The sequence below is a fragment of the Pyxicephalus adspersus genome, chromosome 3 (assembly GCF_032062135.1).
Source record: "Pyxicephalus adspersus chromosome 3, UCB_Pads_2.0, whole genome shotgun sequence".
NCBI lineage: Eukaryota > Metazoa > Chordata > Amphibia > Anura > Pyxicephalidae > Pyxicephalus > Pyxicephalus adspersus.
Genome location: NC_092860.1, coordinates 69,612,137 through 69,639,989, shown reverse-complemented (window position 1 = coordinate 69,639,989; position 27,853 = coordinate 69,612,137). Strand labels below are relative to the sequence as shown.

The following is a 27,853-nucleotide window of genomic DNA, read 5'->3' as shown; positions in this document are numbered from 1 at the left end:
GGTTGTAACTGGCTGCAACTCCAGTGCATTCCTCATCACCTTCTACCGAAGCAAGTCCATCATGTGGCGGTACCAGAACTGGCAATACTTTCCTAAATGCTAGGTTTGTTTTTCATGGTGTGGTGCAAGGCAACTAGTTTTCCTATTTCCTGAATGCAGAAGCCTGGTTTCCAAATAAAGTAGTATAAAAAGATTTCATTATGTTAAGGTAGACTAAATGGTGGCAAAAAACTTTCACTATACTATTGCACAGCTTCGCTGAAACAAATGGTATCTGGATGTGTTAATTACACTGAATATAATTTACCCTTATTAATTAATTATAATAAAATAAATTTTTTTAAGTTATATTTCTAAATGTCATCACATGAATGTTAAAGCAAAATATGTTATTCCCATTACCACTAGTGTAGTTTTGCTTTCCTGCAGCCTGTCATTTACTTTTCTGTATATTAGGTATAAAAGAGGCTTTATTGGTGTAGTAATACATGTTAAAGGTCAAAGCAACATCAAGGAACTTTGTACTTCTGTTTCGCAAACATTGTGTGATGGTCTCAGCCCAGTGACTAGCACCAAGGGGAGGGAATATAACCAGTGAACATGGACTTTGTTTTGCAATAAGTCTAAGTACAACATAAGTATAAGAAGTTAGATGAAAAGATCACAAGGTGGATACATTCCCTTAAAGTGACTCGTAAGACAGATGGAGTTGGAAAAAAGACAGGTATGTTACATTTCTCTTGGTTTTTGAAGACCATTTGTGAGACAAAAATGTATTTGTGAGACTTGAGACAAAATTTGGGTCCAGCTAAAAATTTCAACTTTGTTCTAGCTGTATATATACTCCACTAGCACTTAAAGTTATATTATCAGTTATGTTGATAAGGAAGGCTGTGGCTATATCAAATTTACAAATTCTACATAATTTATGTGTGTTAAATATGTGTAAAATATTTGATTATATACAAACTTTTCTCCGCTACATTCCAATGTAAAAAGTAATACAAATACAAAAAGAAATCACAATTTTGTTTAGATGTCTAGCATTATTATATTCACTGAGTGTGTTCTCTCTGTTAAGTAAAGTCCTATTTTTATGGATTTGGCAAAGGCAAATGTTATTTTATCAGGTAAAGGCTTAGCACTTTTTAAAATATGCTTTTTTTTTCAAATATTCTACCTGCCTGTTTACAGAATGTATAAGGTGCAGACAATTAGCAAACATAGGTAATGTAAATACAAGATCTCCATATTTTAAAATGCAAAATTAGAATCACACAGTATTGCAATAATAACAGTATATCTTAATATACGTATGTTAAATATTAATCTGTCCTATACCCAGGTTAGAATTGTATTTTATCAAAAAGATTGACAATTGGGATTTAGGGGGATGGCAGGAGAGATTAAAGAAGAAGAAAAAAGGAACTATTTTCTTTTTTTTATTATTGAAGAGATTGACCTGTATAAGTAAGACCTCAAATTTGTTCTGATGGACAAAAAAAGAATGTTTTAGTTTTAGCTTTTAACTAGGTATGTTGTGAGCAATATGTATTTTGAGAAAAAAAGAGAATCCAGAACTTTTGTCATATTTTTATATTACGGATGTTATAGTGTCTAGCTGTAATCAGGTTCAAATTGGGACCTCTGGGCACCTGGGGCCCACTAAAGGAAATTAGTAGAGGGTCTCAGATTTGGAAAATCCCAAATTCGATCAGAATTGGGAAAGTTCAATTTTCAATTTAGATTTATTTAAAAAAAAAAAAAAGGTTTAAATGCTTATTTTTGGTAGAGAATTGGTAGTGACCAATGGTTTCTTTAGCCAATTTAGGTAATCTTGGAGCCTGGGGCCAGTCTGAATGGATTTTTATGATTTTTACACCACAATGGAAAGACATTGCCAGTGTGCCAATATGCTGCAATTTTACTTTGTGAACAGTAACAACTAGTTTTTCTAATTGTGTTTATATATTTAAAGCTTCAATATAGTCAATGCTGAAAAATTGCTAGCAATGTTTCTGTTAGGAATCTTGTAAAGCCTGCACCAGCATGACTGCAGGCCAGTCTGAATCCATTTTTGTGATTGATTCTTATCTAATTGTGCTTTTGGTAATTGTGGTGGTGGTACTAAGGTGGTTGGGGATGGTGGTGCAATTACTGTTGGGTATTAGAAACAGGAGTACAGAAATACAAAAAATTACGGTATGTAAGTATTACATTTTCCATTTTCTTGACTGCTCCATATCAGAATATGAATGGGATAAAGCCAAGCATGGGCATCAAGACTGTCCAGTCTGAAATGAAAGGAGATAAAAGGCTTTTAGGCACCAAATAATACAATCTCTAAAACTCTTCAAGCCACAATAACAGCCATAAAAAAGTCTGCCTTCAGCAACAGCAGGCCCAGCGATATCTTGACCCTAGTCTGAAATCGTCAGATGCAAACAAAACCAAGGGCAAAGTAGGTTCCCTTTCGGTAATCTTGCTTCCTGGGGAAATCAGCAATTGTCTTAAAGATTGGGACACGTTAAGGTGTTGAATGACCAGCAGTAACCGGTGAAAGATGAGATCTGAAACCTGACATTTCAGTGTATTGTACCTATGTCCCATATCCGAAGAAGTTTCAAAATAAGTAGTTTTCATGGGAGCACTGCTTGAATAATGCTTGGGGAGCTTTGGGTAACCACGATGACCCTATAGATAATGAGCTACATTATAAGCTACTGCTGGATTTGAATGTCCTTTGTGTCAGTGATACCCATCATCACCATAAAGAAATGGTATTTTCCAAAAAAAAGGTCTTACAGAGTTCTGAACATGGATCGTCAGTTCCAGAGTCCAGAGTGCCAACCATTACATCACAGAACCCAGCTTTCATATGGGTTTTATCTGCCAACAAAGCAGTAACTATTTTTAGTATAGGCATAGTATATTTTATAATCTATATACAGCTATTTTTATCTAATTTCCTTTCTCTTGACCCTATTTCAGGATAACACTATCTTTCCCTCCTATCTATAATGCAGTGGATTCACAGTGCTACATTCACCTCCTGTGTGGAAAGCCCTGTTTATCCAGGATGTGAATTCCTTATAGGAGCCGAGAAGTACTCCTATTTACAACATCTTTCTTCATATTTGTCCCTGTCTTGTTCTTGAAATATCTTGAATGTCTTGTAGGAGGACTTTTTTTGAGACAATGGGATCCACATACATTACTTTAACTGTAGTCTTAGCACATAAAGCACATTTTATAAAGGATTAACACAATTATATTATATTATGAAAAATTAAAGCAGTTCCTTTTTGTAGAATAGTTCCTATCCAAGCAAAAACATTTCCAGACCATTATTTCCACATATAAAGTAGTATAGGTCTTTAAGTATAGATAGTGACAAGTTTACTTTATTATTGAAGGAGCACATCAAATCTGCAAAAATAATACAGAATAATAGCTGGATAGTCCAAAGCATTGAAAAGCATATTAATATATTAGACTATACTAAAACTATTTTAACCAAATTCCTAATCTACAATCCTATCTTCTCTTGTAACTTCTTTATTATATTGGTACGCATAATATTCTTTCTGTACAAATCCTCAATAAAAAAAGAGAGGTATTAAAGGTATGTTAGATCTGTATATGTATCTTTAAAGTTTACTGAACTGCTGCATTAGGATTAGGTGGAAGGTAATGTGTTGCCCTCATTTCAGGGGACTCTGAACTTGACAGGGACCCTTTAATTGGGGCAGATTTTAAAGTGCCTGGTTGATTAGCTTTTCAAATTTCTATCCTCTTTTACCTCATCTCTAGAGGAATGTATAGTAACACGTGTAAATAAAATCTACACGGACTGTCTTTTTCGGGTCTCTAAAGGATTCTGCATATTTTTAATTATCCACACATGTACACATTCCAATCCTCACAAAATAAAATCTCTAAGTGGGGCATAAAAATATTTAAGTGGTCTTACATTTATATATATAAAGCGTGATCATATTCTCCTCTTCTCAAAGGAGAATAGATTCAATTGAGCTAATCTCTCCTGATAGTTTAGCTCCTCCATTCCATTTTTCGGTTTATTCGCCCTTCTCTGCACACTCTCCAATTCCACAATGTCCTTTTTGTGAACTGTCGCCCAAAATTGGACTGCATATTTTCAGATGTGGTCTGACCAATGCTTTGTACAGGGGCAGGAATATGTCTGGATTTGAGCAATCTATTCATCTTTTAATACAAGATAGTACTTTGCTAGCTTTTTATATTGCTTGGCATTGCATGCTAATAATAAGTCTATGATCCACCAGAACCCCCAGATCCTTTTCTAGTTTTGACTCCCCCAATTGATTCCCCCTAGACAGTATGAAGCATGCATGTTATCCCCCAAGTGCATACCTTTACATTTCTCAATATTAAATGTCATTTGCCACTTGGCTGTCCAATCAAACAGTACAGTCTGCTTGTAGATTATAGACATCCTGTATGGACTTAATTCCATTACATAGTTTGGTGTCATCTGCAAACACAGAAATAGTACTCTTAATCCCAAACTCTATATCATTTATAAAGATGTTACACAGTAAAGGTCCCAACACTGAACCCTGGGGTACACCACTAATAACCTTAGTCCATCCAGAGTATGATTTACTAATCACTAATTTCTGGATGTGGTCTTTAAGATAATTCCCTATCCATTTACAGATTGACGTTTCTAAACCTATTGACCCTAACTTGCATATTAACCGTCTGTGGGGTACAGTGTCAAATGCTTAGCAATGTCCGAGTACACTATATCAACTGCTACTACACTGTCTACCTGTTTACTTATTTCCTCAGAAAAAGAGAGTAAATTTGTTTGACAACGTCTGTCTTTCTTGAATCTATGTTGACTATCAGAAACTTCTCCATGTGGTTCTTTATCAAATTCTCTAGGACAGGGGTCTGCAAATTCTGGCCTTTAGGCCAGATATGGCCTAGCAGGTAGTTTGTTCCGGCCTAACGCCCCCTGGCCGATCCGGCCTAATGCCGGCCGGCAACCCGCTGCTCCGGAGAAAAGAGAACTTGCTAACAGAGAAGCAGGAAATCCACTGAGGATCCAGCAAGCTGGGCCTTGAACTGGCTTGGCAGCCGATGGCAGGACAGGATTGAACAATCTGCTCATTGTCTGCAGCACAGTCTCCAGAATTCCCTTCAGCTGTGCAGTTTCTGTGCAGGGGATGCCAAGAAGAGATGGAAATTTACAGCTACAGGGATGCAGATAATGCTGCAGCTTGTTGAGCAGATGATCGTCGAGCAGAGTGGTAACAGGGACAGTCAGATATGCTTAGTACATAATAGCAATATGTGCAAGAATTTGGATTGTTTTTCAAAACTGGTTTTAAATGAAAATCACAAAGAATGTTTTTTTTTTTTTTGACAACTTAGGGAAACCTTAGACAACATTATTTCACCTCTAATTGTGCTATTGGTGGTTGCGCTGGGGTTATTGTTATTGGTACAATTACTCCTTGGCAAGAGAAGTATGGGCCAAAATGAAAGCCCAGAAATAAAACAGGAACTCCATATGTTCCTGCGTACACCAGGATTAATATATTCTAATGAATGTCAAACCACTCCTCACAGGTGGCAGACCTTGTAGTCTACTTTGGAGTACCAGTTCCACCTGCAACACTGAAAACATTCTCAAACATGAAACTCATGGAATTTACTCAGACACTTCTGGCCAAACATTTAGTCTATTGGCCAGCTAATCCTTCAAGACAAGTGTTAAATGTTCTGCCATTTCATGGCATGCCCAATTAGAGGCTTCAGAGGCTGTCTTTTAGGGGGTCTTCTAACAGACCATCAGAAATAAGACAGTAGATCCTAATTAGTTAAAGGTTTAATGAAAATCAAATGCTTAGGCAGTTAAAGCATATAAATTCAGATCAAAACAAGTTCAAATCAAATTCATCAATCTTTACAGAAATACAAAGTCATTCCTCATTCCAAGTGATGGCCTATGGAATCCTAATGTCTTCAAGCCCTAATGGTCAAATAGATTTTTCTTGAAAGTCTATATAAGTATAATAGTCCACAAACAGTTAATGGGGTGTGAATGTCTTCTGAATAGCATTTGACATGGAAAAGTCTTGTTTGTCTTCTCTATGTGTCCGCAGTAAGTTGCGATCTGTTTGGTTCATCAGCAATGGTTTGCAACAAGTTCCTCTATCTTATCTATTACATTGTCTGTAGAGTTTTTTAGATGGTGTATAGGTAAGGGGTCACTTTGTGTAAGTGAGTTTACAGTGCATCAAGTTTTTGTTCACTGTAACGCAAACGTCAGCAGTAAAGGCAACATATGTTTTATAATCTATGTACAGACCTCCTACATTTTTAGCTCAGCCATAGTCATGGTGTTGCTGCTTGGCATGGCAGCTGCAGTGGAGAATGGAGAGATGCCTGCTGATAAGATGATACACCTTAGAGGAAAAGGCTGCCATGAGGTGGCTGTACAATGATAGTTCATAATAATGGTGTTCCTTACTTTATAAGGCTTTTGAAAAATTCATATTTTTTTTTTACAAGAGTCTAAGAGTGTGGCTATCCAGTAGTCATCTCTTTGAAATCAACAATACACTAGTCACTGTGAAAACAAGCAAGCATACAACTTTCCAAGTTTGTCACAGAACACGCTATATCTGTCCCTCACTGTGGGTCTTCACCCACCTCATATTCTTACACACACAAAGTTGAAAGTATGAGAAGAAACTTACTTGTTGGGTATTATTGTAATGCGTGGGAAGAGAGGGCCAATAGGGGGCGCTACAGTTTGCACAGAAGTGATGTGAACCCTGGGAAGGGCCAAGGCGCAGAGTCTAAGCAGTAATCAAGTCTTCTTCAGAGCCTCCAGTGGTGAGGATGTTGTGCTGCTGGTTACTGCCAGGTTGCGGTCCTTGGGAACACCAGGGTGGGCAGGATGATACACAGTACTAAATCACTAAGCAGAAGAAGTGTCAAGGAAGGCCGGGGTCAAGGCAGGCAGAAGGCAAGAGAGGTCAGGTCACAAGCCAGGGGTCAAATACCAGGGATCCAAGGAAACAGATACAAGTGACACAGGGGCCTTTGCAGACAGAGGGTACACAGGATTCACTGGAAACAGCAGCAGGCACAGGTGACACAGGAATATCCACAGACAGAGAGGAACACTGGAACAGCACAAGGAAATGGGCTGGAGACAACAGACTGGGCAACAAGAGGTTAACACAGGAGCTGGACAGAGGAAACACTGAGTTGTAGTGTAGTGTACATTGTAGTGTAGTGTAAAAAAGTGTACAGGAACTAGCGCAACAGAACTAGGGCTCAGCACCAGTGGAGACACGTTGCACAAATGCTGTGTCTGGACTAGCTAATTAGCCAGGAATGATTAGGATGCTATTTCCTGATTTCCAGCGGGTTGGGTGAAAGTGTTAAACTTGGAAGAGCAGGCACGCCCAGAGTCAGAACTGCCCTCATGCACAGAAGAGAGACACTTGCACTTCCAGGGGGAAAAGTGCTTCTCATGGGGTCTTGATTCCAAAGGGGGTGTTAGTCAGTGGTGTTGTGATCCATGCAAATCCTTTGACAGGTTCATAGGCATCCATACTTTTTTGTGTAGGTAATATAGGTATATATTTACATATTTGTATAATATATGTAATAGTAAAAGTAATAGAAGTAATACAAAATTTTAAGTTCTTATAAAAGAAAATAAAGCCAAGGACGTGATCATACCACACACATTAATAGAAGGGAAAACATTTGACTCTATATATCTGAAATTCAAAACACATTCCACCTACATACTACCTAAGGAAGATCTATTCATTAGCACCTAATCCAGAACACTGGATGCTATTTTATTGAGTTTGAAGTACTGATAAATGTACTTCATTTTTTACAAGACTGTATAATGCTAGAGGGCATAGCTAATCAAAAGGAAAAACAAACAAGAAAGCTAAGATGTTAGCAACCTGTTGTTGATTAAGGATGTTCATAAAAAGATGTTTGGGTTCAAGTAAATTATGTGAACATAAGAGAATGTTCTCCACTAACACAATTCACAGAACCCAAGCCGAGTTGTAAACGTAAATGCAACTAATATTATGTTCAACTTAGTTTATTTTGTGGCAAGCCCCCCACACATACTTACATCCTATGCCTGCCAATTTCCCCTTGCTCCCTTCCACTCTGGCCCTTTCTTCTACCCTGAAGCGTCTTCAGGAGATGGGGGTAATACATAAGCAAAACCTTGACAAAGATGTAGGCGCTGAACTGACATTGCTCAGTAACAAACTGACATCTTTGTGCCTGAAGAAAACGCAACTCTGACCAAATGCCGCAGAGCATACTATGAACATGGTAACAGGTGTGGTCATCTTCTAGCTAAGGCCCTGAGGGGTCTCAGAATGCACACTCGTGTCCCATTCCTGTCCTCCCCCACCAGAGCCAACATCTATTCGGTAAAAGATATTATGGCTATTTAGAGACTATTATGCCTCACTATATAATCTCAATCATAGTGTCAGGGATAGCAAGTCCCCAAATCCAAAAACTGATGAGATTAAACAATACTTTCAGCAACTAAACCTGCCCAGTTGCTAGAAAGGAATAGATTGGAATCCCTTACCATGGTTAAAAAGTTTCAGGCAGCAATCCAGACCAAAACGGGGAAATCTCTGGGTTCGGACATATTCTTGCTTCCATACAACAAGGGCTTTGCTGAGATCCTGCCCCCCCCCCCTCCCCTTTTGTATCTGCCTTTAACTTTTTGACTTCGGCACTAAACTACCACAAGATGCTCTCAGAACCCTCATCAATGTGATCCCTAAAGTGGATAAGGAACCCTCTGTTTGCGGTAGTTGTAGACCAATTTCCCCTTATAAATTAAGACCTAAAACTTTTCACTAATATTTTAGCTAATAGGCTGCAATGGTACCTTCACAAACATGCCCCCCTTGACCAAGTGGGCTTTATGCCATCCAGGGAGGCAAGGGACAACACTACTTGGGCCATCAATTGGATTCATGCAGAAAAAAAGTCCAGTACTGTTACTCTCAACTGAATGCAGAAAAGGCCTTTGATTTGGTAGATTGGGACTTCATGATGATGACTTTGAAACATTTGGGTTTAGAGGACGATATGATTGGAGCTTTATACTTGAACTCTTCTGCATCCATGAGTGTAAATGGGGGCGTCTGAACCCTTTCTCATTAATGGTACCAGACAGGGTTGTTCCTTGTCCCCTATCACTTTTATTTAATCCTCAGAACCGCTGCTAACTGCAATAGGCTCACACACAGACATATCCAGCCTTCCACCGGGGTGGGGGTACCCAAACAGAAGATGGCCGCTTATGAGCATGACTTTGTCTTTGTGATCATTAACCTGTGATATCTCTGCCTAACTTACTTCAGTCCATTCAGGAATATGGATCCCTTTCAAATTTAAAATTAACTATTGTATGTCGGCCGCATTGAATGTCTCTTTGCCAGTCACTGTGTACGTAGCTCACTGCCTATTTCTCCTTCAAGTGGAAGATCACTGCAATCAAATATTTAGGCACCCAGCTTCCTGCTGACCTCTCCTAGCTATTTATTCTAAATTTTTCACCAATACTTACTACCATAACAAGGGATCCTCAGCGGTGGACCATGCACACTTTTTCATGGTTTGGCCATATATGTGTAATTAAGATGAACATATTAAAAAAAAAAATTGTATTTACTACAGGCCATATCAATCCTGATCCCTAACAATTTTAAAACCATGCACTGCAAAGAATTTTGCTTTATCTGGGATAAAAAAGGTCATTGCCATAGCCAAAATCTAATATTTTGTGCCAACAAGGACAGTGGACTGGGGTCCCTAATCTCTTTCTGTATTATCTCGCTTCCCATATGGTTCGGATACTGGAACTTCCCTTGCTGACCTAACTCAGTCAGCACTTTGTTATCAGCTAAACTATGCTACCTGGGGAGACTTGTAAGTCAATCAAAATTGTTGATGATTTTGTGGAATACCTTTTTTCCCCTTGATATGGAAGACCAGATATTTCTCAGATTTAAAAAAAAAGGTAATGCTGCGGGCAGCCCAATTTACATACCAGGGTTATTGGGTCACCAAGGAAATCCTGACCGCTTCCTCCTCATTTTATAATTTGGACTTCATGAGATCCATACAACTTCTCCACTTTTCACTTTGGGCAAGAACGTGGTAGCATCCTACACATATTCTGGTCATTTGTATTGCCCAGCCCCTTCTATTAATCCAGATGCTATTCTGATAAAGATGGTGATAAACCTTACACAGACACTCCCTTAGCCACACAATTAATACATCAAAAAATGGCAAAACCATGCCTAAAAATGTGATTTTTTTGGAGTCATATTAAAAAATACAAAAACAACTTTATTGAGATTAAAAAAAACATATATAGTACTCTATAACAATGTGGGTTTGGTACAATAAATCTGATACTTGTATGTTGCTCCTATAATGAGAGAAGTTGGCAGATCCTTCCCCATATATTAACACCTAAATGCGTTTCACACTAGATTCTGCTTTTTCTAGAGGACAGAAGCTATTAACAAATTATATATGTCTTTAAACAAATAGCACCTACATCTTGCACATTCAAAATGCTTCATTATTCCAGAACTGCTTATAACCATAAAGCAAGGTGGGAAACAACCTCAGAGAGCACAAAGATGCAGCCAAACATTTTAGAAAAATTGAAGATGACTAGAAGAATCTAGCCAATATTGTCTTTCAGGGTAACTGTGGATTTAAAGTAGTACTGTCAGAAACATGTGAAACACGCTGTAATGGCTGCTGAGTGCTCCTGCACTGTCCCACGCTGCTTACAGGATTCAAACAATCAGTAGCAAATTCCAAGAAACGGGGTAAAAAATATTATGTCTTTGGTACAGGAAACCAGAAAAAGTGTTTTTTTCTCTGTACCCAACCTATGCTGGCGTTGTGGTCTAGAACATGGTAGCATCCTTCACATATTCTGGTCATGCCCTCGGCTCTATCCCTTCTAAGAACAGCTGAGATCTCCCAATGGCTCACCACCCACCATATTCCTGTGGATCCAGGTTTTTCTTACTGTACCATAATATCCTTTCAGTAGAGGCTTATAAAGGTAGATAAAATCTACTTCACTGCTGACAGAGGGTCTATGGTTGTGAAACACGAGGTACTTCTGACAATATTAATGCTGTATGGCACATTTGGATGTATTACAGAAAGACCTCAGAGTTTAGGTGCCACCTGGTCCCATCCCCCTCTTTATTTCTTGTTCTCTTGCTCAGTCATGTTGTGATTTTTGTTAACATGAGATGACAAAGGATTTTGATGCAAACCCCTTGTTATTATATGTCTACCTATGTTTTCTGTATATTTGCAAACCCTACCATAAAAAATTTTGTAAAAAAAAAATGGATGAAAATGATAAATTGTATATGTGATTTTGTGGAAAATATTAAGTCCTGATTAAATATAATAAATGGTCTTCCTTTAAAATGTCTTTGTTGGAAATTGTCTCTCTAACAGACCAGGGTCATAATTTCCCCTTATCAGATATTCCTTGATATGACAACTGACATTCTCCAGACCCTGTAGTTTTTACGACACCCATTGTAAAAGTTGAGCTATAAGTCCCAGACATGCCTAGTTTGGTCTCTGTGAAATTCTTTATTTTGTGGTGATTAATAATCTGGGGGTTGGCAGTTCATAAAACCTGTACTTGTGAAATTATTAATAATGGCTAGAACAAGGGCATTTTGGAAGTGTCCACAGAGCATCAGTACCCATGTGGACACAGCCATTCAGACACATTGAGCACTGCAGGGAGCCCAGTGACTCTGGCTAATAAATTGGACTTTACATAGCAAACTAGACCAAGGCAACCCAACTCTACCTAAGTATTATTTCGCAGTTTTCCCTTTTTATTTTATGCTGTTGTTATAATTCTGCTATTGTTCTGGTATTGCTCTTTGATTAGTCTATATTTTTCTATCATTTGTTTATGCACTGTTTTTGAATGTTTTTACTTATTAAACACTATAAAAACTGAAAGCTGAATCTCTGAATGCTCTAAGCAGAAATAGTGTAATTTGCTAACCCCAAACTCTACTCTAAACATTGTGATTGTTGAGACATCCCTGTCTGGAGTGGCAGCCGGCGACCCTAAAGAAACAGAAGCATAACTGCGGTTGTCAAGGGTAACGGTCCGTGCTTCTGTCTAAGCATGTGGTGGCAGTGTACCTGTGATGGCGTTTGGCAAGGGCTAACAGAGTGGTTAACCTTGCCCCATGACGGCCCCTCTTCAACCTGCTGGTGTGTGGACTGTTGCTGAGCGCGCTTGAAAGTCTATGCGCAGGGGTGCGGGCTGAGAGGGCGTTCGTCACATACTGGTGGTGGGATCTTAGTGTGTGTACTGCCTATAGGTGTTGTCCTGTACTCAGATTGAGGTATTTTGGGTACCAGTAATATTTATCAGTGCACTGGTAGATTGCTGATTACACGCGATAGTTGGAGATAGCCTTGCGCATCTTCTGACATTCCTCGTCATTGTACCCATAATCACTCAGCCTGGCACATCACATCTTCCAGTAGTTTGCTGAGATCTGTTCCTACTTAGAGCATTAGTGCAGGGCTACGTGATTGACTCTGTACTGAAAGACTGTGACCCCATGGGAAGCAGTTCTTGGAGATAGGCCAGTGCATAAGTTTTTTTTTTTTTAGAGAACATATAGCAACAGTTCCCCACCCCATCTTTGTTTTTCTATACTATCTTTTATTTTTCAACCATGGCCTGGCCTAGTGGATTACAACCAAATGAGCAAAGCTGACCTGTTAAACCTATGTTTTACCAGGAGAGTATCATCCCTATCAAGTATCTTATTCTTACTGGAGTTGGGGGTACCCTTTTTTTGTGCCTACTGCAGAAGTTCACATTGATTGTGGGGCCGGCAAGGGTACCAAGATTGTGGGAGTCTCAAATGAGATTCAGGTACCAGTACTGCTCGGAGCAGATTTGGGCACTCTTATTTCCTACTATGAACCATCTGGAGCTATTCAGGATTATTCAACTGGACCCTCCGAATATTCCAAGGTACCGAACAAAGATGCAGAGGCATCATCTGAGGGACCTGGGAATGGACAGAGGGAGGGAAGTGGGCTGGAAAACAACAATTCAACAAAGGAAGGTGATAAAGTAATAATTGATGATGTGTGTGCACCATATCTCGGCAAAGTGAAAATGTTGGCAAAGCAGTTATGAGCCAAGTAGATAAAAATGTGATAACTATTGTTGAACCTGTTGCCAATGAGATGTATGAAAGTGTAGACATTGCACAACCGATTATGACCAAATATGATGACAAGGTATCACCTGTATTGGCCGTCACTCGCAGTGCTGCAAGGGCTGCCCAGGCCCAGACTACAGGATCAGAGCATGGGGAGAGTTCTTCTGATTTATCTCCTTGCTCTGTTTCAGTAGGATCAGTCTCAGAGTCACTCCCCCTGTCCTTGTTTGCCCCAGGACAGGCAGAGGTGACAGGTGGTGCAGCCTTTGTACAAACACTGCGGGAGGACCCAAGTCTGAAGTCACTTAGAGACTTTGCTTCCAGGCCTGTAGAGGAGGGGGCCAAGTACAAGGTGTACTGGGACAAGGAGAAGCTGTACCGAGAGGAACTGCTAACAGACAGCAGTAAGGTAAAAACGGTCATACAGCAGCTTGTTGTACCGGATACATTTAGGGGACATTTGTTAAAGATTGCACATGAAATTCCCCTTGCAGGTCACTTGGGTGTTGCCAAGACCAAGGCCCAGGTAAAGCAAAATATTTTCTGGCCTAACATGGGTGCAGGTATAGCTCATTACTGTCGGTCCTGTACAGTTTGTCAAAAGGTGGGCATAGCAGGTGATGTGCACAGGGTCCCCTATGCCACCCATTATCCAGAAGCTGTTAGACAGACGGCCTACCATGTCTTACAGGAGGTACTCTCTGACACGCAGAAAAAAATTGAGGAGATGCTGCAATTAGGGGTCATTCAGAAGTCCCACAGTGCATGGGCATCCCCGGTAGTTTTGGTCCCAAAAAAGGATAGAACCACCAGTTTCTGTGTGGACTGCAGAAAACTTAATACCATCGCCTCATCGGATGCCTACCCAGTGCTAGAATTGATGAGTTGTTGGATAAGCTGGCAGGTGCCCGCTATCTGACAATAATGAATCTAAGCTGGGGGTACTGGCAAATTCCCCAATCACCGGAAGCCCGGGAGAAATCTGCTTTCATCACACCATTTGGATTATTTGAATTTTTGGTAATGCCTTTTGGGATGAAAAATGCACCAGCCACATTTTAGAGGATTGTAAATGACTTATTTAAAGGACTGGGTGAATTTGCAGTTGCCTATCTGGATGATATACCAGTGTTCAGTAACACCTGAGAGGAACACCTTGATTAACTGTCACCGGTGCTGGACAAGATTGCATCTGCAATTCTGACAGTGAAACCCAGCAAATGTCAGATTACCATGACTGAAGTCCAATACCTGGGACATTGGGTAGGAGGTCCCTGAGACCAGAGACAGGAAAAGTTGAGGCCATAATGACCTGGCCTACCCCAAAACTAAAAAAACAGGTTATGTCATTTTTGGGAACCACCAGTTACAGTAGTAGTAGTAATAATAGTGCAGTCCCTGGTGGATCAAGCGGGAGATGAGCATCCATTTTTGTACCTTAGTAGGAAATTGCTTCCTAGGGAGGTGGCATATGCCACCATTGAAAAAGAATGCCTTGCAATTGTGTGGGCCCTACAGAAGCTGCAGCCATACTTGTATGGCTGAAGCTTCACAGTCATCACTGATCACAACCCAGTTGCCTGAACCGTACTGCAGGAGACAATTTGAAATTGCTCCGTTGGAGCCTGATTCTTCATGATCCAACACAAAAAAGGTGCTACCTATGCTAAGGCGGATGGCCTGTCTCGCCGGGCCGAGCCAGTGGAGGACAGCTGCGCTGGGAAGAATCGAGTGATCCCTCCCATGCTCTCTCCTATTAAGGGAAGGTCTAACAGACCAGGGTCAAAAATTTCCCCATATGAGATATTCCTTGATCTGACAACTGGCATCCTCCAGACCCTGTAGTTTTTATGACATCTATTGTAAAAGTTGAAGTTTTGTGGCTCCAGGGGTCATAAAACTCAGATAAGGCTAGCAGAATGGCCCTTTTTAAACTCTGAGATGTATTCTGAAACACATTTATTCATAATCTTGGTATTTTCAATAATTGGTGAACAATAAGTCCCAGACATGCCTAGTTTGGTCTCTGTGAACTCCTTATGTGTGGTGATTATTTTTCTGGGGGTTGGCAGTTCAAAAAACTTGTACTTAATTATTAATATTGGCTCAAACAAGGGCATTTTGGAAGTGTCCACAGAGCATCATAATCTATGTGGTCACAGCCCCTCAGACAGCCCCCACCCGGCTGTCATTGGATTGTTGTATTAGTCCCACCTCTGTTGTTGGCCAAGAAAAAGCCAGGTAATTCTAGCAGAGACGGCTCTCACTGACATCATCTTGTTGCTATGGACAACGACACTGACACATTGAGAATTGCAGGGAGCCCAGTGACTCTGGCTAATAACTTGGACTTTACACAGCAACCTGGAGCAAGGCAAACCAACTCTACCTAAGTATTATTTCATAGTTTTCCCTTTTTATTTTATGCTGTTGCTTTAGTTCTGCTATTGTCTCGGTATATTCTTAGACTAGTCTATATTTTTCTATAATTTGTTTATGCAATGTTTTTACTTATTAAACACTGTATAAAGTGTAAGCTGAATCTCTGAATTCCCTAAGTAGAATTAGTGTAACTTGCTAACCTGAAGCGCTACTATAACATTCTGAGACATCCCTGTCTGGAGTGGCAGCGGGTGACACTAAGGAAGCAGAAGCATAACTGCAGTCGTCAAGGGTAGCGGTGCGTGCTTCCATCTAAGCACGTGGCGGGAGTGTACCTGTGAAGGTGTGTTTGGCAAGGGTTAACAGAGTTGGTAACCTTGCCCCGTGGCGGCCCCTCTTCAGGTTGCTGGTGCATGGACTGTTGCTGAGTGTGCTGGAAAGTCTATGCACAGGGGGGCGGGCTGAGAGGGCGTTCATCACAGTATACCTAAAAGTTTTACTTTCCTGGCACATCTTCATAGCAGCACTCAGTGGGCTGAAGCCTCTTCTCCCTTAAAACAGATAGGATAACTATAGGTTTTTAGAACCCAAAGCTGGACACCATTCTTGTGAATATCATGCCAATCTGAAAGGGAGTTTTGATACGCTGCCATGAAGATATGCCTGCACAGGTAAATTAGCAAAGGTGGGTATATTTCCCTTTTCTTGGGGCATCATGGCAGCAAACAGTGGGACCTGAACAGAAATCCACAGTGCCAAAGCCTGCTGCATTGGTAGGCTGATGCTAAAGGTTTAGCAAAAAATAAGACAGAGACTTGGACCTTCAATATATGCTCACTGATAGGCCCATATTTAAGCTAATTGGAAAAAGGCCCAAAGTCAGAAAAAAACAGATGCACAGACAGAAGTCTAACAAGTTCAACTAGTCAAGGTCACGGTGTGGTGTCCCAGCATGCTGAGGATCCTCATGATTTTCCACGTGGAAGGAAATACCCACCCCAGTTTGAAGTTCCACCAATGGATAAAACATCTACTACTTCCACCCCTCAAAATGGGTATCAGTTAGAAAGCAGGGGACTCTTAGTGTTCCGAAGGGTTGACAGAGTCTGGCGATCATTTACTGACATCTAACCATTCTCTGCTGAGAAGGTCCCTAAATAATTCTGGCTTACTGGGACATGCGTAGGAATCAGATCTTCCAGATGTGTCTGAGCTCAAACCATGACTGGTTCCAATTCTAGAATCATCTTGTAGCTTTGGGAGTCTTGTAGGTGACAAGGGCAACTGCATCTGGGAGATCAAGTAAGTGATCTTTTTCTTTATCACCTTGCCCATATATCTTACTGAATGTCATTGTTCTGCAAGGCAGGATGGTAGACCCTCTGTGTCACCAGCTTAGTAGGCAGAGACATGCACAGGGCACAGAGTCTAAGCAGCTGTCCAGTTTTAACCAGAGCCTCTAGAGGTGAGGGTGTTGCTCTGCGGGCAACTTCCAGGTTGCAGCCCCCCTCCACGCAGAGGCAGGTGACTGCTGACAGGCAGGAACAAGGCGTGGTACCAGAACAAGGGACAAAGAGTAGTCAGGGTCAAGCCAGAGGTCAGGGCAAGCAGCAATCAGAAGTAGTCAAGGTCAAGCCGAGGTCGATACACAAATAATCAGGAACAGCAGGATCAGACAACAGGGACCTGGAAGCAGAGCCAATGAAACCCCTTGTTCAAGCAACTTCCTGTTGCCAATCACTTCCATAAATAGGGAGGGCCAGGTGATGGATGGAAGCCATGTGACCTGCTGGCACCTTTCCTTACCACCAGAGAGAGTGCTGGAGACGAGAGGTAGATGATATTCACATCTCCACCAGCAGGGGAAGTGCATCTGCGGAACACTGTAGTCTTCTGAGGTAAGGGAGCAGCTGACTGGAAGTCACATGATCTGGACCAGGAAGTGAGCTGAGAAGATCCCTGGGCAGAGTTGGTACAGGCAGCATGGGAAGGTAGGTGACACTGAAGGGGTTACAGATCTCCTGGTCCTGCGGGGATCTGTGACACTGAAACACCATCCTCTGTTTGGAAACTAGCTGTTTTTTCCCAGGTTAATCAGTCAATTGAAGATTTGAAGAGTTTGGTTTGTGAAAGCTTTTTGCCACTCCACGGTGAAATATTCCCGGGCCAGAAAAAGGATGTTGTTCAAAAAATAGTAAATCCTAACCCTCTTGCCTGAAAAGGGAGATGACCGTCAGCATTTTGGGGTGCTCAGTGAGAGCAGGAATGACTTGTGAATAGGGATGGGCAGATGAGCATCCAACTGTCATCATCAACTGTATAATAAATAGACATTAGCCAGTCCTGTGGGCAGATAGCCAGAGGTAGGGATTTTCTGAAGGACTGGATATAGATGTTTCTGCTTAGTTTCTTGAGGTTGAGGATGAGAAATCAGTCTCTTCTTTATGCAGAAAAGTTCAGAATAGAACCCCCTAAACATCTCATTCTCAGAAACCTTCTGGATTGCCTGTTTCTGTAGCAATGTAGGAAGAGCATGTGTCTTCTTTGATCATTGTATAGGATTTGGGTCACCACAAGGTTTGATGCCAACCCATGAATGCGTAGTGTTGACCCAGCCATGTCGGTTATGGATTTTCTGCCCTTATTCAAATATCATCTGACAAGTATGGCCTTAAATGCCAGACTTTCTTGTCCTAGGGAATAAGGCTTGCCCTGTAAACTTTGTATCCAGTTTTCTCCCAAAGAGGTTTTTCCTATCAAACTTAGAATTCCCATTGAAAGTAAAACCACAAAGCTCTTCTTGCTGTTATGGTTGACAGCATAGTTTCGTCTGCACTCCTGATGATGTCAGTTAGTGCTTTGCCTTTAAAGCTGGCCAGATTTGATTGTTGCTCTTGCTATTACCCCCAGTCATAGTTACATAGTTAATCGAGATGAAAAAAGACATAAGTTTATTGTTAAGTTGTTTAAGTTAACTACTAGGAAAATAAAGAAACATACTGGTAACCCGATACCTGAAAATTAGAAGATTTTTAATCTAAGAAGAAATTAGAAGAAAACATATTTTCCTGGTTGATCCAGAGAAATTTAAAAAAACCCTTATAAGGCATGGTTCAATTTAATGCAACAGGGAAAAAAAATCCTTCCTGATTCCCTAAGGCAATCGGATATTCCCTGGATCAACAATCCCTGCTGTCATTCCTTTTAAAATTTAATAGGCAGTATTATTCTGTGCATCTAGAAACTGTGCATCTTTCTTAAAGCAATCTATAGAGCATACTAATTCTACTCCTTGAGGGAGTCTATTCCACATTTTCACAGAGCTGACTGTGAAGAATCCCTTCTGTACTTTTTTTTTTGTAAACTGCTGTCCAGAACTGGACTGCATATTCCAAATGAGGTCTGATTAATGCTTTGTACATAAACTGGATTATATTTTGTCCTCGGCAGTCTATACCTCTTTTTAATACAAATATTTTGCTTGCTTTAGAAATTCTGGCTTTACATTGCATTCTCTTATTAGGTCAATGAGCTACCAAAACACCCAGATCCTTCTCCATTTTTGACTCCCCCAAATGTATTTCCTCTAGACTGCATGAATCATGCATGTTATTAGTCCCCAGGTGCAAAGCATTATTATTAACAGTAATAAAAATGTCTTTTGCCACTGCCCAGTCATCCAGGTCTGCTTGTAGATTACAGACATCTTGTATGGACTTTATTTCATTACATAGTTTAGTGTATACTGCAAACAACAAAATGCTAATTTTATTCCCAAACTTTATATCATTTACAAATAAGTTAAAAAGTAGGGACCCCCACACTGAACCTTGGGGTATACCACTGATAATCTTAGACCATTCGGGGTATTAATCATTGCTTTCTGAATAGTTCCTCTAAGCCAGTTCTCTAACTATTTACAGGTTGGGTTTTCTAATACCCCTAATTTGCACATTAATCATCTGTGAGGTACTGTGTCAAATGTTTTTGCAAAGTCCAGGTATACTATGGCAACTGCTTTTCCTTTGACTAATTGTTTACTTACTTCCTCTTTTTTTCCCAACTACAGACGTTCAGTTCAGGTCTATAGTTACTTGATGGAGAGTTTTCTCCCTTTTGAAATATAGGTACCACATTGTCCATAACAATGCAACAATGCAATATAACAATCCTGGGGCTTTATGAACCTTTTTTTCTCCTAATCATTTGAAGCTAGCTTGATCATATGAATTTTCAGTCATTGTCATTTCAAGCAAAACTAAACCAAAAAAAAAATTATACTTACTCTTACTCCCACAGAGCCACAGATTCCTCAGGCACTGTCCTTGTTTGGATCTTGCGCAGTACTGTAATCCATCTTCGTCCCAGTGCCAGGCTCCACCAACTTCCTCCATCTTCTCTTATCTTCTTGCAATGTCACCCAATCTCGCACTGTGCAGGCACAAGTTTAAATTACATAGCTTGCTGTAAATGGGAAAAATGCTACGCATGCATGAGATTGGCATTTTTCCTTACTACAGGAATAAAATTCTTCTGCGTATGACCGAGATTGAAAATATTTGACTTAAAACATTCACTTTTTTGTTCTATGTTCTCTAAGGACAATATTCATTCCCCCTCCAATTCTTAATATTCAACAATCAAGACAAGACTACCTTAGCCACTAAGTGCAATAACTATGAAACGAATGCCCCCAGCCAAGATGTGCACCTTCCTTAGGTCTTTGTCAATTTTGCTATCCATGTTGTCCTTACAGGACAATATGTCTCCCATTGGAAAGGTCAATCTCATTAGTAATGATCTGATTAAAAGAGATACGGAGAACCAGATGTCTTTACCCCCCTGAATATGATAGCATTAAAATCAAGTTATTGAGACAAGATTTCTTTGTTTTGCAGTGTCCCCTCAGCCCCTTTGGGGCTATTGATTAAGCCTCCTTCAACCCATGTCTTGAGCCACTTCCCAGTGACAGAAGTAGTTATGCACAGATCATACTAGTTAAGGCCAGTGTCACATGAAGGTCCATTCACCTATTCACCTAGCATTTGTCTTTCCCATGTGCTGACCGTTTCAGATCACCTGTAAAGCTGTTTTAGTAATGGATCTCTGTCTATTATTCCCTATAGGTCAATGAGAGTGTGACTGGGGGAAGGACCTGCAGCAAGGGGGAAGAAACCCTAACTCACTGTATGCTACCATAATGACCCCCAAAAAAGGTTAAAAAGTGTTGCATTTATCTAATTGTATATATTTTTAACTTGGGTTTACATCTAGTTTCAAGTACAAATATGCTTTTTTATTTTAAAGAAAAATATGATTTAAGATTTTTTTTTTAAGGGACACATGCAGCAAGAGAAACATGACAGTTGTTTCAACACTATACCACTCAGCCACTACACCATTTTAACCAAAAGTTTAAAGTTAAAAAAGTCTTTAGTTACATATTGTCACCTGTCTACACTAACAGCTTTCTAATATCTCTAATGTTTATTAGCTGTCCTTATCCCTATGCTCTCCATTAGTGTTGGTCGAATATCTCACTATTCGATTCGAAAGTTATTCAATTGAATAGGCCGATATTGTTCGGGTGATCGAACGTCGAATTTGAACACCATTAAATTCAATATGAGGAAAATTCAGGGTTTTTTTCGGGACTGTGTAGAGCTTCTACAGCCTACAAATACATTTAAAAAGACATGTCAACACTCCCACAGCTCTGCACAACACTGTACAAGGCAAGAAAAAAATCAGGAAGGCTTTTTTATGTTGCTGGCAAGGCCATTTTGTGGGGTGGTCAAGGGAACATGCCAGATTTTATACAGGCCTCCGAGTAGAGGCAGAGAGAACCCCAATGGGGTTCCTCCGGTCCAAAAATTAGCTGCCAGGTTTCACCGCTCCATTACAAGTTATACACAGGCTTCAGAGTAGAGGCAGAGAGCCCTTTTAGAGGGGTTTTACGGCTCTGTTACCAGTTATATAGGCCTCACAGTAGATAGAGGCAGAGGGCCCCGAGGGGGTTCCTCTGGTCTGTCATTGGCAACTGCTGCAGGACTGGCGGCTTTCCTCCGCTCATAAAAAGTCTGCATAGTTTGGCTTAGACCACCTCTCCTACTGCTGCCACCCATGCGGCTTAAGGTAGTTGTTTGGCTGGCATGGCTGATGTAACTGCCATAGGGATCCCTGCTGCTGCTGGCATATGGAAAGGCGGTGCACAAATCCCTCACAAGCACTTCTTGGTAGTGCTGCATTTTAGGTCCCCTTTATTGGGGCAAGATGAGTTGTTCTATCTCAGGCTTGCAACGTGGATCAAGTAATGTAGCAATCCAATAGTCGTCAGTGTTTGTTTTTATGTGCTGTATGCGCAGATCTTTGGTTATGCACTCTTGCATGTGGCTCAAAGTTCCCACAGCTGAGGGAATTCTGGACCCAGACTCTTGTGGGTCGAACAGCAGCACAGGGTTGTCCTCCTTCTCTGCCTGGTCTTGCCATACACAGAACATGCTGCCTTGTGTTTGGGTGGATGGATGCCAGGTACCCTCCATATCCTCCTCTGCCCCTTCCTCCCCTTCTCCCATGCCTGCCATCTCCTCCTCATACTCTTCCACCTCCTCCTCTTCCTGGATTTGCGGTACACTATGCCTAGTAGGCACGCATGTCCGAGATGATGTTGTAAACGTCATCTCTTCCTGCAGCGTCAGTTCTCTATCATGTTTGAGCTCCACCATCATCTGTTCCAGCAGGCATATGATGGGTATGGTGTCAATGACACATGCCCGATTCCTGATGATCATCCTGGTTGCCTCTTCCAAAGGTGCCAATACAGTGCACAAGTCCTCTATTTGCAGACACTCTGCAGGGCTGAAGTAACGTTATGTAGGTAAGCGTCTCAAACTATCAGACTCTGCCACATAATCCACCACCGCTTTCTATTGTTCAGCAAGCCACTGCAGCATGTAAAAGGTAGAATTCCAACGAGTGGCCACATCATAAAATATTCGGTGCACCGGCAGATTGAGGTTTTGCTGTAAATCTACCAATCTGGCTTGGCTGTGTACGACCAGCGGAAATGCGCTGACAACTTTCTGGCCTTCAGCAACAGTGGCTGGAGGCCTGGGTACTTTCCAAGAAAGCATTGTACTATGAGGTTCAGAGGTGCAGAGTTAGCCATATGTTCACCTGCTCCCGCAGGTCATTTAGAATGGATTTGCCCATGTAACTGAGGGAGCCGAGGCATCGCAACCTCAGGCCTGCGTGGCAACGTCTGACTTGTGCACCGAAATAGCAAACTGCAGGTTGTTGCTGGCTGGGAACAGATGATGGTGCATAGGAGGTGCCTGGTCTCCACGGGATATTGTCCCTGGAGAAAGAGGTTGAGAAAGAAGAGTCAAAGAAGGAGGTGAAAGTGGAGGTCGAGGAGGAGAGTGCAAGGCAATGTGCTCTGGGTGGAGCTAGGTATGCAGGCCTTCCTGCAGCTGCATCTTCCCCTGCTGCCACCAAAGTTACCCAGTGAGCTGTGTATGAAATATATCTACCCAATCCGTGTTGCTTGACCAACTGTCGGTTGTCAGGTGCAGCTTGCCAGAGGCTGAAACTGCTGTGCACCTTGCCAGAGTGCTGCAGGGCCACAGACACATTGCTCACACATTGTGCAAAATTCTGCCGCTTGGGCATTATGTACTGTGGGTTCGTGCAGAGAAATGCGTAACCGAATGCATTGGAGTCCAGTAGCCAGTAAGGGAGGAGCTCAACTGCAATCAGCTGTGCAATTGCCGCATTGATTAGCTATGTTTTAGGGTCATTTGGGCCATATTTTCTCTTGCGCTCCAGCATCTGGGGGATTGAAGGTTGGATGCTGCTAATGCTAACCACAGAAAGATTGGACGATGGGGTAGAAGGTGTGGGGGATGGCATTGCTACCATAGCGACAAACACCAGCCCATCTGCCTTGAAGCTCCTACTCACTGCTGGTGGAGCCTGAGAACTGTAATGCTCGGCTACATCCCCCCTCAAATTGATGGCAGCAGCACAGGGACCTTTGGTGGCAGAAGGAGAAAAGGCAGCGGAGGAAGATCTAGCAGCTTGAGCTTGCTTCTGGGGCAGAGGTCGAGGCACAGAGCTCTGTGCTTTGCCCAGGTGTTCCCCCCGGATTACCGGGTGGTGGCTTTTTAAATGTGTGCTCATTCAAGTTGTTCCAAGTTTGTTTGGGTTTTTGCCTCGTTTTAACTGCCGAGCACACAGTTTGCAGATGACCATAGTGTTGTCATCACTATGGACACAAAAAAATGCCCACACAGATGAACATCGAACTGGGCCGAAAGGTGCTCTGGAGCTGGTGCGCATGGTGACGATCCGCAGTTGTTGAGGCACATCTGTGGTGACAGCTGCTAACAATGGACGACTATGAGTTGCCAGACTGGTTCCTGAAGACTGCAGAGTGTTGGCAGCTTTTACCTTCTGTGAACTGACTCTCTTCGTCAGATGGCTCAAACAACTGTGTGTCTTCAAGAAATGCGCCCAGCTCCGCCTCTCCAGACCTTTGGTGGGACTCCTCTACGTACTCAGAACATTCTACTCTACATGAGACTTTCCAGCCGAAGAGGAAGAAGTAGGAGGAAGAGGTGTATCAGGTACTATAGTTTGGGACCCCTGTGAGGCCCGTGTCTGGGACTGGGAGGGGGTGCAATCACTTGACCCAGGGTGGGTCATGTACTCTACTACCTGTTGTTCAAGGTGCAGTAAATATAGGCGCACACCACCACCAACAGCGCTAAAATGTCTAAGGTCCGGCTGGCTTCTTCTTCTAGGGTCTGCAGTTATAAACCAACCCATACTGCTTTCCTTGCCACCCCTGGCAATGCTGCCCCTTCCTCTTTGGCTAGACATAGTTAAAATGTTTGTGTGGCCTCACACCCTGCAAAATACTTTTGGGCTAATATGCTTCACAAAGTATAAATTATTACAGTAAGCGTATTTTTTTTTTGGGGGGGAGGAGGGGTTTACACAAAAAATGCAAGTGCGCTGTGTGTGTTGTATGCAGCACTTTCCTTCAGCGGTGACGCTTGTAATAACAAGCACAGTATACAAATGTGACGTCCATCACTGCGTCTGTCAGACTGTCTCTCGGTACAAGTGTGATGGTGTGCACTCCATCTGGGTACCCTGGCTCTGGCTGCCTATATGTAACACACTGACTTACTATCTATCTATCTATCTGACTAAAGCTACGTACACACGGCAGATTTTTATCGCCCGATAATCGGCATCGGCCAATTATCGGGCGAAAATCTTCCGTGTGTACAGTCGGTGTCGTCCATCGTCCGGACGACCGACCTGCCGGATCCACGGACGATGGACGACAGCCGATCGTAATGAAAGGGAAGGGGAGAGCGCGCAGCAGGGTGCCGCTCCGTCGCTCTCCCCCTCCCCTCTCCATAGAGCATGAACGGTGCTGTATGTACAGCACCGTTCATGCATCTTGCAGCCCCTTGTCGTTGGAAAGGATCGTGAAAGATCCTTTCCAACGACAAAAATTGCAAGTGTGTACGCAGCTTAACAGTGAAACACTCTACCTATCTGAGTAAAGTAGATTACAGGACTGAAGCAATACAGTACAATACAACTATCTATCTGACTAATAATGAAACAGTCTAACCATCTAACTGCAGCAATTTTATTTTACTTTGACACTGCCAGCAGCACAAATAGGTTGTGTCTGCTAGCAGATCCCTGTCAGGAGTGGTAAATGCAGGCAAGCCCTGGCCTTAAAAAGGCCAATGACTGCCTGTGTGGCATGTGGTGACAGACTGCCAATCGGCTGCCTGTCACCATAAAGATGGAGGAGAGGATCCCCGCTCCTACTGGAGGGCCCTAGGCATTATGAGGGTGGTCTCTATGCACTGTGGGAGGGCCGAATTTGAGCCTGCGAACCATGTTTTTTTCGGGTCGGGTTTACCCGAATTTGAACAGCCATATTCAGGTTGAATATAAGGACGACCCGAATTCGAACACCAACACTACTGTCCATACAACATATCCATCACATTACCTTTAATTAATTATTTAGCTGCTGTGAACCCACCCTTCTATAGTAAAGAGGGGTATGATGGCCACAGTCAACGGCTTTACAGTGTTTTATGGGTTGCCCCAAAAAATGTAGACTGATTTTACTACTTCACTGTTATAGCTATTACCATGGAATAGCACAGTCTATGAAATAACAGGGGAAGTCTTTAGGTACTGATTAAAAATCTGTGTGAACATTTCTCTCGATTCTAAGTTTAAAGCTTTTTTAAACCTGACTTTTGACCCTTTGTTTTATGATCCGTGCGATACACGCAGACACATTGCGGGTAAAGTCCAGGAACTGTCTATTTCATTATACGATATCAAGAAATGACTAAGAAAGGAGATTAAAGAGCAATAGCCTTTCAGATAACTAAAATAAAGTTAATAAATAAAATAAAAAATAACTAAATTAAAAGTTAATGCTAAAGCTTAATTATATTGAGTTTCTCTAGTTTATACCACACTTTCCCCAATAAAATACTAATTTATATTAAACCATTTGCATCATATACTTTGTTTTAGACTTAGTGATGTCATTACTGGGTCTTTGTGCTTTTTTATGCAATAAGGGCAGAATATGGCTTGTAGTAGCTGCCAACAAGGTGCAGTACATAGCTTTCTGAGAATGTTACAAAATTCACAACAGCCCTTAGTTTTGCAAATATTAAATTGTTTTGAAGAGTGGATAGAAGTAGATAGAGTGGATAGAGTGGAGTAGACAATCCTAGGCATTGGCAATTAAGGATTGCCTGCTGTAAAAGGCTTCCAATGTGTCAAAAGGCCAGTACATGGATCACTTAAGGTCAGATTTTTTGGAAATGGGAAAAAGCTAGTTGGTGCAACTTTCTCAGGGTCGAGTGCAGAAGATTTTGGTGACAAAGTTGAAAGAAAGTTGAAAGTTACAATATTAGGAGTTCCATATTAGGGACAGGGGTAGTGTTTTTTTGTGATAGCATTTACTTCACAGTAATTGGAAATTAGCAATTTTCTGTGGCTAAGCAAACAAGCAGACAGTCTCTGATGTGTGCCATGACTGAACTTTGCACAGGGAACTTTATTAACAAAACAACAGCATACACAGGATATTGCATCATGCCTAGTTTTCATAATTTGTTTTTCTAAATACTAGAACACTGCTATCTGGTGACAAAGAAGTGCAACACATTTATACCATCAATACAGTTGTTGCTTACAAAATACAAACCTGTATTCCAATACCCCCACAACTATTCATGTCAATCCCATCTTTCAAAAATATCTATCTATCTATCTATCTATCTATCTATCTATCTATCTATCTATCTATCTATCTATCTATCCTAATGCATTCCTGATTGTCTTCATATAAGACAGTAGGCTGGGAAACACCCTTGAGTAACCCCTGCAAACACCTTCCTGCTATAGGAGCAGAGATGTATTCTGCCTTTGTAGAAGACAGCGCCACGGAGGTTATTTTTTTTTGCTGGACAAGGATTTAGGACTGTTTCCTAGTCTGAATAAGTATCCGCTTGTGCATTGTGATCACCCACTCGATCAGAGTCCAGAATTTAAGTCTCCGATTGCTGACAATTTTCAAAACTCAAAACTTTTTGTGTGTTTAAGATATCTTATAACTCTTTTTATTGCATTCCAGTCTCTTTGCTGTGGTGTATACAATTCACAGAAGTGCCCTTACTGCTTGCCTTGTACCTACAGACTTTTTCTTCAGAGTCACACATTTCGCTGTAAATCCTATTTACATCATATTGCATGTTTACTTTGAGGTAGCTCTGAAAGAGTCTATGTCTGGAGCTCAACTTGTGATGTCATCTCTTCATCAGCAATTCTAGTTCACATTTGCTTTTCATGAGGTGGTAGTGTTTGCATCTCATCCTATGAGCCTTGGCGTGAACCACTGTGTGAGCCATATAAGACAAACGTCCAGCTGGAATACTTTTTTTGCTTCTTGCTTACCTTCTGACTGAAGTAACTTTGTGGTTCTACTTCAGTTATTTTATTATCCATATCAAGTCCTACTTTTGTGTCACTTGTTGTTGTTTTTCTTGTGTCACGGGTGTGTTTATTTTCTCAATCTG

The 27,853-nt window shown here is 41.5% G+C and overlaps 1 protein-coding gene across 2 annotated transcripts in view; it reads left to right on the top strand.

Annotated features, from left to right (window-relative positions):
* The first annotated feature begins 565 nt into the window (after positions 1-565).
* The window catches only part of LOC140326468 (cyclic AMP-responsive element-binding protein 3-like protein 3), a 139,714-nt gene continuing 112,426 nt past the window's right edge, over positions 566-27,853 (top strand). The window contains exon 1 of one of the 2 annotated variants that reach the window (XM_072405077.1): positions 566-724. In XM_072405077.1, the coding sequence (XP_072261178.1) occupies positions 704-724 (21 nt within the window). In that variant the 5' untranslated portion in view covers positions 566-703. Of the gene's footprint in view, positions 725-20,908; positions 20,930-27,853 lie in introns of those variants that run through there. The other variant, XM_072405079.1, reaches the window with a different exon arrangement.